This window comes from Nerophis ophidion, linkage group LG12 (genome assembly GCF_033978795.1).
Source record: "Nerophis ophidion isolate RoL-2023_Sa linkage group LG12, RoL_Noph_v1.0, whole genome shotgun sequence".
NCBI classification, from domain to species: Eukaryota; Metazoa; Chordata; class Actinopteri; order Syngnathiformes; family Syngnathidae; genus Nerophis; species Nerophis ophidion.
Genome location: NC_084622.1, coordinates 35,098,375 through 35,115,791, shown reverse-complemented (window position 1 = coordinate 35,115,791; position 17,417 = coordinate 35,098,375). Strand labels below are relative to the sequence as shown.

General features: G+C 41.3%; 1 protein-coding gene across 2 annotated transcripts in view; it reads right to left on the bottom strand.

Moving 5' to 3' along the window:
- necab2 (N-terminal EF-hand calcium binding protein 2) overlaps positions 1-17,417 on the bottom strand; it is a 436,762-nt gene that overhangs the window by 155,450 nt on the left and 263,895 nt on the right. For both annotated transcript variants that reach the window (XM_061917448.1, XM_061917449.1), the window contains exons 6-7: positions 1,048-1,184; positions 833-957 (exon numbers count right to left, since the gene is read on the bottom strand). In XM_061917448.1, coding sequence (XP_061773432.1) covers positions 833-957; positions 1,048-1,184 — 262 coding nt within the window. The remainder of the gene's footprint in view (positions 1-832; positions 958-1,047; positions 1,185-17,417) is intronic.

The window sequence follows — 17,417 nt, the reverse complement described above, 5'->3', positions numbered from 1 at the left end:
AGTAGAAATGCTATGCACGGCCAGAAGACAAAACAGCACTTTTACTTCCGGTTGAAAGCAATAAAATGGAAGGAGACTGCAGCAACTGCAGTAAGCACACTCGTCCAAAAGATGGCACCATAGCACAAACAACAACGCACCTTTTTAGTGTATTTGCTTTTTTTTTTTGACAACTATTTGGTCCTCGGAAGGATAAGGCATCTCAGGATGTGTCAGCAATATTAGTGAGTGTCAGTAGTCTGTATTTGTTATTGTTAATGGAAAAGGTTGCAAACAGAACTGCCCTTTAACATCTTCTTGACCAAAGCACTCAATATTTTGAGGATTATTTTTCTTTCTGCCTTCCATTGCTCACCTTTTACGTCAAGTCACCAACCAGCAGAGTTTTGCACAATTAATCACAAACAGTCAAGTAAAAAAGCGGACAACATGGACCAACTGCTGTAAATGTGAGGGACATGTTGGAAAGACCAAGAGCCAGCTGGCCCTCTTTGTCAGAAACATTTTAAAAGGCAACAACATCAGAAAAAGCCACCATGCACTAAAAGTCAACAAAGTATTGATATATCTTTAGTGATGTATCTTGGTTATGTTTTTTTATCGGTCATAATAATTCGATAATGGTGTAATGTCCTCGGACATAGCTGAGAGCATAAATTCATGTGTGCATCTGAGTTAAGTGGATGATAAACTGCTGGGCGTCAGTTGAGCATTTACACGCTAATGATTGTTGGTGTGAAGGTAATCACACGAGCACATGATGGATGACTTCGCCCATGAAATATCAGGAGCTGTGTGTGTGTGTGTGTGTGTGTGTGTGTGTGTGTGGCACCTGAGGCAGTGTTGATGGTCCTGACAGCTCCCCTGGCACTGATTTTGTTGTTTGGCGGATAATCAGGGACAACGTTGTCATGACACTTCTCTGACACCCGAGGACTTGTCTTAGCAGGAGTATGACTGAAACGGAAAGGAAATAACTGGTTTCACAAGCTTTACCCATCGGTCTGAAAAGTCTTCATCACTACCCTTAAACAAAATTAAGCTTACCCGGACTGGCTGTGCTGCTCGTCAATGGCGTCCACAGCACTTTCCACAGAGTTCAAAAGGGACTGGATCTGATTGGCGGACTCCTTCAGAAGGAAACGGGTCACAAACTGCTCCACGTTTGTTCCTCTCTCATAAACCTGGTGAAAAAAAAGAAATGGATATGGTTGTGTTATATTTACTATATGTGACTGATTTAAAATGACAGTGGTTCAATGACAACATTTTTGCACTGTTCAAGGGGTGTCTTAACCTGACACTCGCCAGGTCTTTGTCGTTCACTGAGCTTCGCACAAGAATCTGGGAGTTCTCAATAGATGTATTTCAGAAGGCGGGGCCTTGTAAAAAAAAATCGTTGTATGTGATTGGATAAACCACCCGTAAACAAGACTCCGAGGTACTTGAACTTGTTCACGAGTGAGGGAAGAGTGGATCGTGAGGTCAACAGGCAGATTGGTGCGGAGTCTTCAATAATGCGGACGCTTTATCGATCCGTATTGGTGAAGAAGGAAGGCAAAGCTCTCAATTTACCGGTCGATCTACATTCCCATCCTCACCTATGATCATGAGCTTGGGGTTATGACCGAAAGGACAAGATCACGGGTACAAGCGGCCGGAATTAGTTTCTTCCGCCGAGTGGCAGGGCTCTCCCTTAGAGATAGGGTGAAAAGCTCTGTCATCTGGGAGGAGCTCAAAATAAACCTGCTGCAACATCGAGAGGAGCCAGATGAGGTGGTTCGGGCATCTGGTCAGGATGCCACCCGAACGCCTCCCTGGGGAGGTGTTTCGGGCACGTCCGACCGGTAGGAGGCCACGGGGAAGACCCAGGACACCTTGGGAAGACTATGTCTCCCGGCTGGCCTGGGAACGCCTTGGAATCCCCCGAGAGGAGCTGGACGAAATGGCTGGGGAGAGGGAAGTCTGGGCTTCCCTGCTTAGGCTGCTGCCCCCGCGACCCGACCTTGGATAAGCGAAAGAAGATGGATGGATGGATGGATGGATGGATAAACCACTTGTCCGTTATCCTGAATGACGTGCTACTTCAACCACTCACATCGAAATCAACCCGTGACGCTGATGAGCGCGTCGGTGGGAAAAAACTAATTACCTTTGCCACCAATAAATACCTTCAAAACCGTTCTCTGTTCATCTTTTAAATATCTAATATTCGATCGATGTCGCAAAACAGTTGCAATAGCAGAATCAATGTCAGCACACTACTATATATATATATATATATATATATATATATATATATATATATATATATATATATATAATTTGATGAATTCAAATGAACATACTTTGAGTTGAGGGATTTTCTGAGCATTTTTTGGTAAGATTATGAAAATATTTATCAATAACTGATCATGATTACCGTATTTCCTTGAATTGCCACCGGGGCGCTAATTGATTTAAAACCTCTTCTCACTCCTGCGCTTACCAAAGGCATGCGGTAAAAGTAAGCATGCGCTAATTATTTTAAAAGATCTTTTCACTCCGGCACTTACCAAAGGCATGCAGTAAGAATTTGAGTGTGATGTAAGCTTGGACCTTAAATCCTACTGAATAGCTTTTAATCTTCTTCCCTTTATGCGATTTCAAATTACCGGTATTGAAATCAGCCTCCTCCATTTTGAAAATGATGACAGGGGAAGTGTCACTCGTGACGTCACGAGTTTGACCAGGCAGTAATTCAAGACAGGCGCATACTATATGCCCTGCGGCAATTCAAGGAGATACGGTATATATATATATATATATATATATATATATATATATTCCTGTCCTTAAATTATATATATATATATATATATATATATATATATATATATATATATATATATATATATATATATATATATATATATATATATATATATAATTTAATGAATTTAAATGAACATACCTTGAGTTGAGGGATTTTATCAGCATTTTTTTGGTAAGATAATGAAAATATTTATTAATAACTGATCATGATCAGCAATAGTTTCGAGGAGATTGAATAGGACTAAGGCAATGTAAGTGTGTTGCACTTGTACTGTGTATTAGAATAATGCAAATTAAATGACTTGTACATTACTGTTTAATATTTTTGGCTATCGAGACATGAAATAAGAAACACTGAATCGTAGTTCACACATGTTAAATCTGTTACAACCACACATGGGATTGTCACTATCAGCTGCAGGCCATAATTGACTACATTTGCACTCCAGAGAGCAGAGTCAAGCAGTCATGTCAGCTTTACTGTCAGAAGTCACAGTGCAGTGATTCAGTAAGACAATTAAGGTTCCTGTGCAGTCAGCCATTCTCCACTGCTCTCTAATCAAAGACAAATGTTCCCAAGAGAGGCACAAACGCACAGGCCACGTTGACTTCTATTATCTCAGCTGATGGCTTTTGCAAAACAGGGTATGAAAAAAAAGGTCCACAGATGCATCCAAACACACAACCATACAAACCTAAGGTGAGGTCTAGAAAAGTCACTTATAATTGTGCAGCTTTTATCATCATTATTCAACAATATGCAATGACAGCCAAAGGGAATTAAATCATAAGATTTAAGTGGAGTTCAGGCTGTCAGGGTTGCCCCTGACAGTTTGTCTATGTTTTAGTATTTTCCTCTGTTTAGTATTTCCTGTCTTTTAGTTCCTGTCAAGTGCTCTTAATTTGTCAGCTTCCTGTCTTGTTCCCTGAGTGCTGTGTTCCTCCTCAGTGTGTTTAGTATTCCCTGTCCTTAATTCCTGTCTAGTGCTCTTATTTTGTCAGCTTCCTGTCTTGTTCCCTGAGTGCTGTGTTCCCCTTCAGCTGCGGCTGATTGGCATCTGGCCACACCCGTTGCCAATCAGCCGGCTCCTATTTGTACCTCCTTTGTCTTGTGTCAGTTGCTGGATCATTGTATATTCTTGTCGATGTCACGTCTAGTCGCTCTTGTGATGTGTTATCGCTCCTGTGATGTGTTATCGCTCCTGTGATGTGTTATCGCTCCTGTGATGTGTTATCGCTCCTGTGATGTGTTATCGCTCCTGTGATGTGTTATCGCTCCTGTCTTGTCGTACCTTGTCTTTGCAGCGTAGCGGTAAGCTATATTCAGTTGATGTTTGTAGCTTACTGTTTTTTGTTCCCTGCTTCCGTTTTATTTTTCATTATACAAGTACGACTTCTGTTTGCCTGTTTGCTACCCGCTAGCTTCCACGCTAAGCTCCTGTTAGTTATTTTCTAGCTCCCAGGCTAGCTCCTTTTGTTTGATTATCCGCCCCGTGCGCGCTTTGTGTTTGTATCCTTTTGGTTTTGTTTTTGTCTTAGTATTTAATTACATCATGTTTTCACATTCCATGCCTGCCTCCATCTCTGCATCTTGGGGTTCGTCACCAAATAACCATGACAACCACCCGTCAGAACGAACACATCTTTAGGATGATCGTATATCAGCTTGTTTAATTGAGGTAATTATAATTAAATTCCAAATCTATTGTGAGGAATTAATCATAAAATGAAACGTTTAACGTATTCTTGGAGCAGACTCCCATTATTGTGCTTTTCTCCCATGGAATAAGTCAAGATCTTGGCTTGAAAAAAGTAAATAAACAAGTAATTCATTTGGGAATAGCAGTAAAGATGAATATATTTTATAAATGGTTTTTATCAATCACAACAGGCTTGATATAAGTCTGCTTTTTTCAGCAGCTGAGACAGACATATAAATGATTTCATATTGCCTTGTGTTTGCTTAGGTCAAAGTAATGCCCATGGGTCCTATTTCTAGAACAGACATAGCAGAAAGATCCCCAAGATAATGCTCTTTTGAATGAAGACCTTTCGGTTCCAATTAATTCAATCCACGAAGCATTTGGTCATGTATTTATACAACCTTAGAAAATGTACCTCCATCAATCACAGGAAATGAGTCATGGTTGGTTTTGTTGTACCAGCATTAACGTTCAGTTTATTGGGGAATATCCATGTGAATGGTTGTTTGTCAATAAGTGTTTGTGACCAGTTTAAATTTTGTCACATGTTCTGCAGATGAGCATGACCAAAAGATGTAGGTCGGTCATAGCCCACTGAACTAAGCAATCAGGGCTTGTAATGGCAACAAACATACAAAACCCAGAACCAGTGAAGTTGGCACGTTGTGTAAATCGTAAATAAAAACAGAATACAATGATTTCCAAATCCTTTTCAACCTATATTCAAATGAATTGACTGCAAAGACAAGATATATAACGTTCGAACTTGTAAACTTTGTTATTTTTTTGCAAATCTTACCTCATTTGGAATTTTCTGCCTGCACCATGTTTCAAAAAAGCTGGCACAAGTGGCAAGAAGACTGAGAAATTTTATTAGGAACATCCCACAGGTGAAGAGGCTAATTGGGAACAGGTGGGTGCCATGATTTGGTATAAAAACAGCTTCCATGAAATGCTCAGTCATTCATAGACAAGGATGGGGCGAGGGTCACCACCTTGGGAACAAATGCCTTAGCAAATTGTTTAAGATCAGGTATTGGAGCAACATATGTTGCCATCCAAGCAACGTCTTTTTCATGGACGCCCCTGCTTATTTCAGCAAAACAATGCCAACCCACGTGTTACAACTTTGTGGCTTCGTAGTAAATAGAGTGCAGGTTTTTGAGTGGCCTGCCTGTAGTCCAGACCTGTCTCCCATTGAAAATGTGTGGCGAATTATCATCAATCAATCAATCAATCAATGTTTACTTATATAACACTAAATTATGAGTGTCTCAAAAGGCTGCACAAGCCACACCGACATCATCGACTCAGATCCTACATCAGGGCAAGAAAAAATTCCACCCTAGCATAAAATACGACAACGGAGACCCCGGACTATTGAACAACTTAAGCTGTACATCAAGCAAGAATGGGAAATGATTCCACCTGAAAAGATTCAAAAATTGGTCTCCTCCGTTCCACAACGTTTACTGAGTAATGTTAAAAGGAAAGGCCATGTAACACAGTGGTAAAAATGCCCCTGTGACAACTCTTTTGCAATGTGTTGCTGCCATTAAATTCTAAGTAAATGATTATTTTTTTAAAAAAGGTTTTAAGTTTGAACATAAAATATCTTGTCTTTGCAGTCTATTCAATTGAATATAAGTTGAAAAGGATTTGCAAATCATTGTATTATGTTTTTTATTTTTATGATTTACACAATGTGCCATTTTCACTGGTATTGGGTTCTGTAAATTCTACAAATACAAGCTGACTCAGCATCAAATATATTTACATGCAGTTGATTTTAAGTCAAGTTAAGTCAACGTTATTTCTATAGTAAAATATACACCCCAGAAGTTATCTGTAGGCACAAAAAGAGCATGTCTAAAACAATGTACCTCATGCATTAAACAAAAATGAACCCCACATTAGCAAGTGCTTTGGCATAAGAGGCAAGGAAAAACTCCCTTCTTATGGAGTAACCACTCAGCGATGATCTGCAAGCTGCCTCGACCAGCAGGGTGCAGAGAGAAAGAGAGAGTATCATTTTACTATAGGTTTATTTTCAATTGTATGTCAAATTACTACATCCTAACTCAGGGGTGTCAAAGTCATTTTAGCTCAGAGGCCGCTTGGAGAAAAATGTATTCCAAAGTGGGCCGGAATGGTAAAATCATGGCATGATAATTTAAAAATAAAGACAACTCCTGGTTGTTTTCTTCGTTTCACTTTGGTCAGAAATTAAACAAGCATGTTATGAAAAGGTACAAATCACAAATAATCCTCTGGACAAAACACTTCAAGTTTGTTGAAAATTCTGTGGAAATTGCTGCAGTTTCAAAAACACAATGCGCTGAGACTTGATCTCTGTGTAGCTACAAAGCCAGGATTAAACTTTAAATCACAGTCTTTCTGGGATTGAACAAAAAACACAACATTTCTGGGATTGTACAAAAAACATGTCAACTGGTCGAGGTATCAAATACCTCCTTTGTCATGTCCACGTATCAATCCAGAGCTAACTCAACAAACCGTAAGAAACAGAGGAAAAACGTATTCAAAAGGTTAAAGTTTACTTTTCTCGTGTTTGACAAGAGACATTTTGGGGCACCAAAGGTGCCAAATGACAATGTGTTCGAAGCAGAAGATATAAAACGGCAGGTTTTAAGTTTCATGTAGGGTCGAGGAAGAGGAGCCACAGTCAACTTTTACTGTGTACATCTTGCTTGGCCCCGGTATAAACCGTTTGCATACCTAACAGGATTGCTATTGCGACATCCAGTGGACACATTGAGAATAGCAGTTTCTTTAATGAATACAAAAAGACAACTCTTTGTAATAGAGTTAAAGTTAAAGTACCAATGATTGTCACACACACTCTTGGTGTGGCAAAATTATTCTCTGCATTTGACCCATCACCCTTGATCACCCCCTGGGAGGTGAGGGGAGCAGTGGGCAGCAGCGGTGCCACGCCCGGGAATCATTTTTGGTGATTTAACCCACAATTCCAACCCTTGATGCTGAGTGCCAAGCAGGGAGGTAATGAGTCCCATTTTTATAGTCTTTGGTACTTGGCAAACTCATCACGCGGGCCGGATAAAAGCTGTTCGAGGCCGCCGTAGGTTTGACACCCCTATACTAACTAATCAACACTGTTCCTTCAACTGTGAGGCAAAATTAATTTTTGTCTAAATTAGAAATAGTACTCGAATTACAGCTAAGTCACTCACTGTACACAAACACACATGAAGGACATATAAAACACGGCAATAAAAGGATTAAACAGAAGATATAAAAGAACAGTAATGAAAAGAGAAACTGTCAATAATGACACCTAGGGCTGCAACTATGATAATTAAAATGTTTCCATTAAAAAGACAGGAAAAGCAAAGTGCTAAAAAAAAACAACAATTAACCCTGTGTATGTATTTAAAACACAGTTAAAATAGCAGCAATGAAAACAAAAAAATCACAAAATTTAAAAAGCTGCACATTGGTATATTGACTATTGACCATCTCTGGGCAGTTTTAGCACTCTCATAGACTCAATGTGTAGAATATTTGACTAATTCCTAAAATGTGATTGTTTAAAAGATTGTAGGTTTAACCTTATGATACCTCTGCATTGGTGCCTGTCCGTCTCCCTGTGTGTGTGTGTGTGTGTGTGTGTGTCTGTGTGTGTGTGTGTGTGAGTGTGTGTGTGCATGCGTGTGTGTGTGTGTGTGCGTGTGTGCGTGTCTCAATGTGTGTGTCTGTGTGTGTGCATGCGTGTGTGTGTGTGTGTGTGTGTGTGTCTGTCTATCTGTATGTGTGTGTGGGTCTCAATGTCTCTGTGTGTGTGTGTGTGCGTGTGTGTGTGTCTGTTTATCTGTCTGTGTGTGTGGGTCTCAATGTCTGTGTGTGTGTGTGTGCGTGTGTGTGTGTCTGTTTATCTGTCTGTGTGTGCGTGTGTGTCTCAATATGTGTGTGTGGGAATGCGTGTGTGTGTGTGTGTGTGTGTGTGTGTGTCTCAATGTCTGTGGCTGTGTGTGTGTGCGTGTCTGTTTATCTGTCTGTGTGTGTGTGTCTTAATGTGTGTGTGTGTGTGCCTGTCTATCTGTATGTGTGTGTGGGTCTCAATGTCTGTGTGTCTGTGTGTGTGTGTGTGTGTGTGTGTGTGTGAGGGTGTGTCTGTTTATCTGTCTGTGTGTGTGGGTCTCAATGTATGTGTGTGTGTGTCTAAGTGCGTGTGTGTCTGTTTATCCGTCTGTGTGTGTGTGTGTGTCTCAATGTGTGTGTGTGTGTGTGTCTGTGTGTGTGTGCATACGTGTGTGTGTGTGTCTCAATGTGTGTGTGTGTCCGTCTGTCTGTGTGTGTGGGTCTCAATGTCTGTGTGTGTGTGTGTCTGTGTGTGTGCGTGCGTGCGTGTGTGCGTGTGCCTGTCTATCTGTCTGTGTGTGTGTCTGTCTGTGTGTGTGTGTGTGCGTGTGCGTGTGTGTGTATGTCTGTCTGTGTGTGTGTGTCTCAATGTGTGTTGTGTGTGTGTGTGTGTGTGTGTGTGTGCGTGCGTGCGTGTGTGTGTGTGTGTCTGTCTATCTGCGTGTGTGTTTCAATGTGTGTGTATGTCTGTCTGTGTGTGTGTGTGTGTGTGTGTGTGTGTGTGTGTGTGTGTGTGTGTGTGTGTGTGTGTGTGCACGCGCGGTTTGCGTTTGTTAAAGTGCTTTTTTTCGGCATTGCAAATTTACACTGTTTGAAAACGTACTAAAACCGATAAAGACAGAGTTTAGCTGGCTAATTTTGGCTAAAATTATAGTGAGTTATTTTTCACACCACTTTGTCTCACTCTTGTTAGCTAGCAAGCAAGGTAGAAGCCAACACTTTTACCGAAGTTGAGACTGCATCCTCCCACCAAATGTTGGACGTCATGTCTCCTTTTCAAATGCCGACGTATCACAGATGTACGGCCTTAAAAAACAAGGTCCGCTTTGCTAAATGAGCTAGGTATTCATGTTTCATGTCAACAATCAGAGGGAATATCCTCAAATTTTACAAGTTAATACTACCCGGAAATCAGGAGTGATAATTTCATGACTAATGTCGACAAATATAATTGCCGGCGACAAATTTTATTTTCGAAATTTGTCGACAATGTCGACTACTCGTTGCAGCTCTAATGACACCACTACGCTGCTCAGTTATCACTGTCAAGTCAAGTCACTTTTAGTCAATTTTGAAATATTACAGGGGCTGTTGCAATTTGCTGAGAGTAACATTTTTCAAAACAAAAATATACCAAAAACACCATTGGCTAACTTACTTTAGCATTAGTGGTTTAACAAAAACACATTTGTTTTTTCAGTTGACTATAATTTTCACAATTACTAAGTTTATGTAATAAAAAATATTTACCATTCTGATTGTTGTTTAAAGGCCTACTGAAATGAGATTTTCTTATTCAAACGGGGATAGCAGGTCCATTCTATGTGTCATACTTGATCATTTCGCGATATTGCCATATTTTTGCTGAAAGGATTTAGAAGAGAACATCGACAATAAAGTTCGCAACTGTCGGTGTTAAGAGAAATGCCCTGCCTCTACTGGAAGTCGCAGACGATGTCGTCACACAAGTGGGGGCTCCTCACATATTCACATTATTTTTAATGGGAGCTTCCAACAAAAAGTGCTATTCGGAATGAGAAAACGCCAATTTCCCCATTAATTTGAGCAAGGATGAAAGATTTGTGTAAGAGGATATTGATAGCGACGGACTAGAAAAAAAAAATGATAAAAAAAAAAAAAGTTAAAAAAAGAGTTATTTACTAGGATAATTCTGGGAAATCCCTTATCTTTCTATTGTGTTGCTAGTGTTTTAGTGAGTTAAATAGTACCTGATAGTCGGAAGGGTGTCTCCACGCGCAGTGTCTGAGGGGAGTCGACGCCAGCTATGGACGGCGCAAGCTCAGCTTTTTTCCGGTAATAACTGACTTTTTAACAACAATTTTCTCACCGAAACCTGCTGGTTGACATTCGGTAGGATTCATGTTGGCTTGACCGCGGACTGATCCATAGGAAAGTTTCACCTCCAGGAATTTTAAACAAGGAATCACCGTGTGTTTGTGTGGCTAAAGGCTAAAGCTTCCCAACTCCATCTTTCTACTGTGACTTCTCCAATATTAATTGAACAAATTGCAAAAGATGCAGCAACACAGATCTCCAAAATACTGTGTAATTATGCCGTTAAAGCAGACGACTTTTAGCTGTGTGTGTGTGCAGCGCTCATATTTCCTTAAAACCCGTGACATCTTGCATACACGTCATCATTATACAACGTTTTCAAGACGAAAGTCCCGGGAAATTTAAAATTGTAATTTAGTAAACTAAAAATGCCGTATTGGCATGTGTTGCAATGTTAATATTTCATCATTGATATATAAACTATCAGACTGCGTGGTGGGTAGTAGTGGGTTTCAGTAGGCCTTTAAAGGTGCCATATTTAGCAATGTGGCCAGAAATGGTACTGCAGTCACGGCCAACATTCTGTAGACCCCTCCCACTCCAGGACTGAGGTTGCCAGATACGCAGCCGAATTCAAATTCAACTCCAAGGAACTTCAAATGGCAATCGACGAATCCTACGCTGTAGGTTTATCTTGTTTATGCTTCTTACAAGATGGTTTGCTAAGTAATTATGCCACATTTTACTGATGTCGATTAGCCAAATGTATTTGTTAAGTTGCGCAGCAATATTTTCGTCGTGAGTCGGGACAGATTGTTGGCATTACTGTCAGGGGGTGTTGTTGACGAACCCAAAGATGCAGAGATGGTGGCAGGTATTGAGTAAGAAAACATGATTTAATGTTCAAAATAAAAGGTAAAAAACCCAAACCAGGAACTAGGTATAGCCAAAACTGAAAACAGGAACCAGCAAACAGAAAAACTGGAAATAGCTAATGGCTAACAAGAAAACCCGAAACAAAAGAGCTAGGAGAAAGCAAACTACAAATAGCTAACAGGACGAGCTTACCGCTATGACGACAGCGACAAGGACAAGTAGTAGCACGACAGGTAGTAGCTGTAACGATATCGACAATGACAGGTCGTGGTGACATCGACACGACACGACAATACTCCAACACCGAGTGGAGGACAAAAGAGGTTTGAATACTATCTGGCTGATTGACACCAGGTGTGGCCAGGTGCCAATCAGCCACAGCTGAGGGGACACAGCACTCAGGGAGACAAACAGGAAACAGAACCAAAACAAGAGCGCTGACAGGAAATACAACCAACGCAGAGGAACAACTAAAACACAACGAAACTGTCAGGGGCAAGCTTGACAATTACCCTGCTAAAATGTCTAGTTTGATCACACGTACCGCCATCAAAATAATAATATATAACAATGTATAACATATTATATATAGTTTAGGCCTCCTTTGATGGCAATCCAAGGCCAACAGTAAAATTACCGCCACATTTCGTTCGGCATAACTCCATGTTGCATCCAACCTAATGCACTGCACTCCCTTCCATGTACGCACATCACCATCATGCAATTCTGTGAGCCAACCCACATTACGCATAAATCACGTTACGCATATATATCATACATCCTATTACCACGTCAGTACAAAAAGTAGAAAAGTCACTACATGTAATGCATTATGTTGTGCCAAGCAAATACCACTCCATATGTACCTGATGCATATACAGTACCAGAAACAACAATATGCCGTGCTAACGTTGGAACGCATTTCTTCAACATTCCGGCATTTTGAGAACAAAATAGGCACTGACACTACCCATTTCCACATAGGTTTTATTTGTCGAAAATATATTTTGCCCTGTTTGTTGGTTGACAAATCGACGTACAGGCTAACGGGCATATATTTCCCCTTATATGTGGATGTGTCATTGACCGGGCTAAATTGCCCTGATATGTCAAAAGGCATTATTAATAAATCATGTTATTGTCCAAATACATTTATAACTGATAACGGTTAAATAGTCCGTGAGTGTGTCACATCCAGGTTGCCAGTTACGCACCGGCCTTTACGTCAAGCTCCTGCCACTGGTAAAGCTACTAAACATGTCGGACCTTAGTAGATCTAAAAGGCGTCGTTACAATTCTCAACTTCCTCATGACAAAGCCAGGAACAAAACGAGGATTTGTATCGAGGATGCCTTTAAAAGATGGAGACAATCTATGGCGGAGAATATATTTTCATCTGATGCGATAGTTAGTTCAGGTATTTACGTTTTCTTATTACTTGTAATAAATGGAAATGGACATTTTGAACGTAAATTATATTGTCCAATACAGTCTATGATCTAGTCTAACAAAGCTCGTATGTTCGTGCAACGAATGTTTAGAAGCGATGCACCATCACACTAGTGTAGCTTAGCATGTTAATGATGACTTGACAAGTAATTAGTGCATATGGCACCTTTAAGGCAGCCACTCACCCTGTTTCATCCACATGTACGCACCGGGAGCATGTACACACCTACAAAGGTAGTCCATGTTAAGCAACTAACAATTTGCAGTTATGTTTTTATAATACAATATACAATCAATGACAGCTAATGCTGACTATCCAAATCGCTATTAGTAGCTAACAACACCAAAAGTTAATGCGCGTGCACATTTAATGTAAGTATCTACTTCTGGCATTATGTTCAAGATGCCGTACGAGGGCGGGATGTATAGTGTTCCAAATAATAATAGTCACTAGCAAGATAAATCAATGTTTTTATTAGAATGTCAACTTCTACACGGCAAGTACTAAAAGGTTTAGTAAATGTATAGAAAACCAACAGACCCAACAGGCATGACGTGCATGCTGCTGATTCTGTGAAACGTAATCATTTACTGAACGGTGCTTGTTAAAAAAAAATAGCAATTTGAGAGGTCATTGACTATGTGAAAAAAAATAGGTGTTAAACAGGTGGCCCTTATTTAAGGATCAAGGCAACTGATGCTGCATATGCTGGCTGTGCATTTATCCTTGAAGACCAGAGCAAAACAGGTCATTCAAGATGTTCAGATGAAGAGTGTTCTTTGATAAAAAAAAAAATGTATATAAGAGAGGAACACCTCCATCCATCCATCCATCCATCTTCTTCCGCTTATCCGAGGTTGGGTCGCGGGGGCAGCAGCCTAAGCAGGGAAGCCCAGACTTCCCTCTCCCCAGCCACTTCGTCTAGCTCTTCCCGGGGGATCCCGAGGCGTTCCCAGGCCAGCCGGGAGACATAGTCTTCCCAACGTGTCCTGGGTCTTCCCCGTGGCCTCGTACCAGCTGGACGTTTCCTAAACACCTCCCTAGGGAGGCGTTCGGGTGGCATCCTGACCAGATGCCCGAACCACCTCATCTGGCTCCTCTCGATGTGGAGGAGCAGCGGCTTTACTTTGAGAGGAACACCTATAAAGTGCAAAAATTGATAGGCTGAATAACCAAAATGGCCAAGGCTCAGCCAATGACTAGCTCCAGGAGGATCAAAGACGATCTAAGATTGCCTGTGAGTACTTTAACATTCAGACGATGTCTGTGTGGTGCCAAGCTACCAGCAAGAAGCCCCCGCAAAGTTCCATTGTTAAAAAAAATACATGTGCTAAAGCAATTACAATTTTCCAAAGAACACATTAAGTGGCCTAGAAAATGGCATAATATTTTGTGGACTGAAGACAGTAAGACTGTTTTTTTTGGGTCAAAATGCCACAGACAGTTTGTCAGAAGGCCTGCAAACACTGAATTCAAACCACGGTACACAGTGAAACAAGGTGGTGCAAGCATCATGATATGGGGATGTTTCTCGTACTACGGTGATGGTCCTATATATCGCATACCAGGGATCATAGATATTGAGTACATCAGAATACTGGAAGAAGTCCTGTTTCCGTATGCTGAAGAGGTAATGCAATTGAAATGGGTGTTTAAACGAGACAATGACACCAACACACCAGCAAGCCAACAAAATCATGGTTCAAGACAATCAGAATTCAAGTAATGGAGTGGCCATCACAATCTCTGGACCTTAATTCCGTAGAAAACTTGTGGGCTGACAAAAAAGATGTCCATGAGGCAAAACCAAGAAGAGGAATTGTGGAACATAGTGCAGCTGTCCTAAGTTAAAATACCTACTCCATGTACCAAAGATGTGGAGCAGTTATCAGAAGCTGTGGTTACGCAACTAAATATTAGTGTGGCACGGGGTGTGGGCCGCGCGTTCCCTGCGGGCTGGGTGTGTGCAGAGATCGGTCATGAAGCAGCTAACAGGTGAGTGGATAATCTCAGCTGGAACGAGTTATCTAATCACCTGTTCTTTTATAGAGACCTTGTTGGGAGAGAGGAACGCGAAGGAGACGCAAACACGAGGCACACGCGGGAGGAACCCTGGGTGCATGGACAAACCCGAAAAGGACTGATGATTGCAAGTATGGGCTGAAAAGTCCAAGAGACATTTGAGTGTAACGAAAAGATATTTGGACATAACGAAAAGATATTTGAGTGTAACGAAAATACATTAAAAAGTGTAAACGCTGCCTGGAGTGTGCCACCTTCCTGTGATCCATCAGAACCCAAGCACGAGCATTGTTACAATTGGCCTCAGTCTGCACCCCCTCTCCAAGGCCCAGGCTAAGACCGATTTTTTTATTTATTTCATTTTAATCTTCTATTCCCCCCCCACCTTGTTTACCTGTATCTCATCTTTTTTTGTAAGGGGCGCTGGAAGCCGGCACACCCGTCAGCGATCCTGTTCTGTCTCCCTGTAATGTTTGTCTGATCTTGAATGGGATTGTGCTGAAAATTGTAATTTTCCTGAAGGAACTCTCCTGACGGAATGAATAAAGTACTATCTAATCTAATCTAATCTAATTAGTTTATGATTTTCAGGGAAAGTTGGCAACTTATATATACACACACACGAAGTAGATCACCTCGACAGCCTGCCTGCCGAAAAAGTGTGTGCATCTCTGATCTCGTCCATATCAGCCCCATCGACCAAGTATGTCCCTCGGGCCCCGCTAACAAACGCATATAGAAACCCTGTCATCTATAATTCACACAGACTGTATACTTGGCCCTTAACCTGGTGATTAGCTCATCGAGGTAGTATTCTTAGCATCGGCGTGTACAGAATAGTATGCCTCTGAAAGTCAGTCAAATGAGTGGTAAAGGACCACTCCACATCTCTGGGGGTCAGTATCTTTACTGAAAGCGTTCAGTTCAAGTTTTGCATGACCTGCACAGACAAAACCTTTCACATTGCTTATTACAATGGAGATGTAACATGATGAAATCAGGCTAATTAATATTATAGCTCTGCTGCTGACTTATCAAAATAATATAACCAACATCACTACTATTGTAATCAGAACAAAACTCAAAAGTACACATTTGTTTGTTTCAAATCAACTCAAGTGGAAAAAAGACTGATTACTGGCAGAATCAAGTCAATGCTGGTAAGCTATAATAAACTCTAGTAATCAACAAAAAAAAATCATTATCTGACTTACATGTATTTTTTGCCTGATAATTTTGCAGATAAGAATATGTACCTGTTAAAATCCCTGTATGAGAAATGGCTGCTCAAATTAGCCAGTTTCTAACCAAAAATGGTGAGAATTGTGCTATCCACAGTGCTAATGACACCTCTGAGCTGGTTTCAGCCAGATATCTTAAAGGCGGCAGGGATCAGAAATCCTGCAGGCCTCATCAACAAAAGGGGAGTGGCCCACGGTGTTGTATTACAGAAAAGGCTGGAGTTTCTTCCCCATGAAGAACCCGTTAGATGCTCAGGTCCCAAAAGTGCAAGCTGAAGTGAGTTCAGCCAGAGTAGCAGGGGATACAACAACCAACTTAAGGGTTCTTCAGAAGAAATGTATATTCTTTGACAAAGCCTGGAAGTACATCAAAGGTCAGAAGACGCATGGGAACCTGATAAACAAAACAAGAAAGTTTGATCACATTACGCCTGTACTGGCTCACCTGCACTGGCTTCCTGTGCACTTAAGATGTGACTTTAAGGTTTTACTACTTACGTATAAAATACTACACGGTCTAGCTCCATCCTATCTTGCCGATTATATTGTACCATATGTCCCGGCAAGAAATCTGCGTTCAAAGGACTCCGGCTTATTAGTGATTCCCAAAGCCCAAAAAAAGTCTGCGGGCTATAGAGCGTTTTCCCTTTGGGCTCCAGTACTCTGGAATGCCCTCCCGGTAACAGTTCGAGATGCCACCTCAGTAGAAGCATTTAAGTCTCACCTTAAAACTCATTTGTATACTCTAGCCTTTAAATAGACTCCCTTTTTAGACCAGTTGATCTGCCGTTTCTTTTCTTTTTCTTCTATGTCCCACTCTCCCTTGTGGAGGGGGTCCGGTCCGATCCGGTGGCCATGTACTGCTTGCCTGTGTATCGGCTGGGGACATCTCTGCGCTGCTGATCCGCCTCCGCTTGGGATGGTTTCCTACTGGCTCCGCTGTGAACGGGACTCTCGCTGCTGTGTTGGATCCGCTTTGGACTGGACTCTCGCGACTGTGTTGGATCCATTATGGATTGAACTTTCACAGTATCATGTTGGACCCGCTCGACATCCATTGCTTTCCTTCTCTCCAAGGTTCTCATAGTCATCATTGTCACCGACCTCCCACTGGGTGTGAGTTTTCCTTGCCCGTATGTGGGCCTACCGAGGATGTCATAGTGGTTTGTGCAGCCCTTTGAGACACTAGTGATTTAGGGCTATATAAGTAAACATTGATTGATTGATTGATTGATAAAGTGATGTGAGTTGCAAGCAGGCAGTAAGATCCGAAATTCAGCTATTGATAAGCTTGATGAGAGACAGTTGGTGATCACCGGCATGGAGCTTGTTGCAGCAGAGGGCACTACCTTGGATAATGCTATCGTGCACACACACCCACGAGTAGTCAGC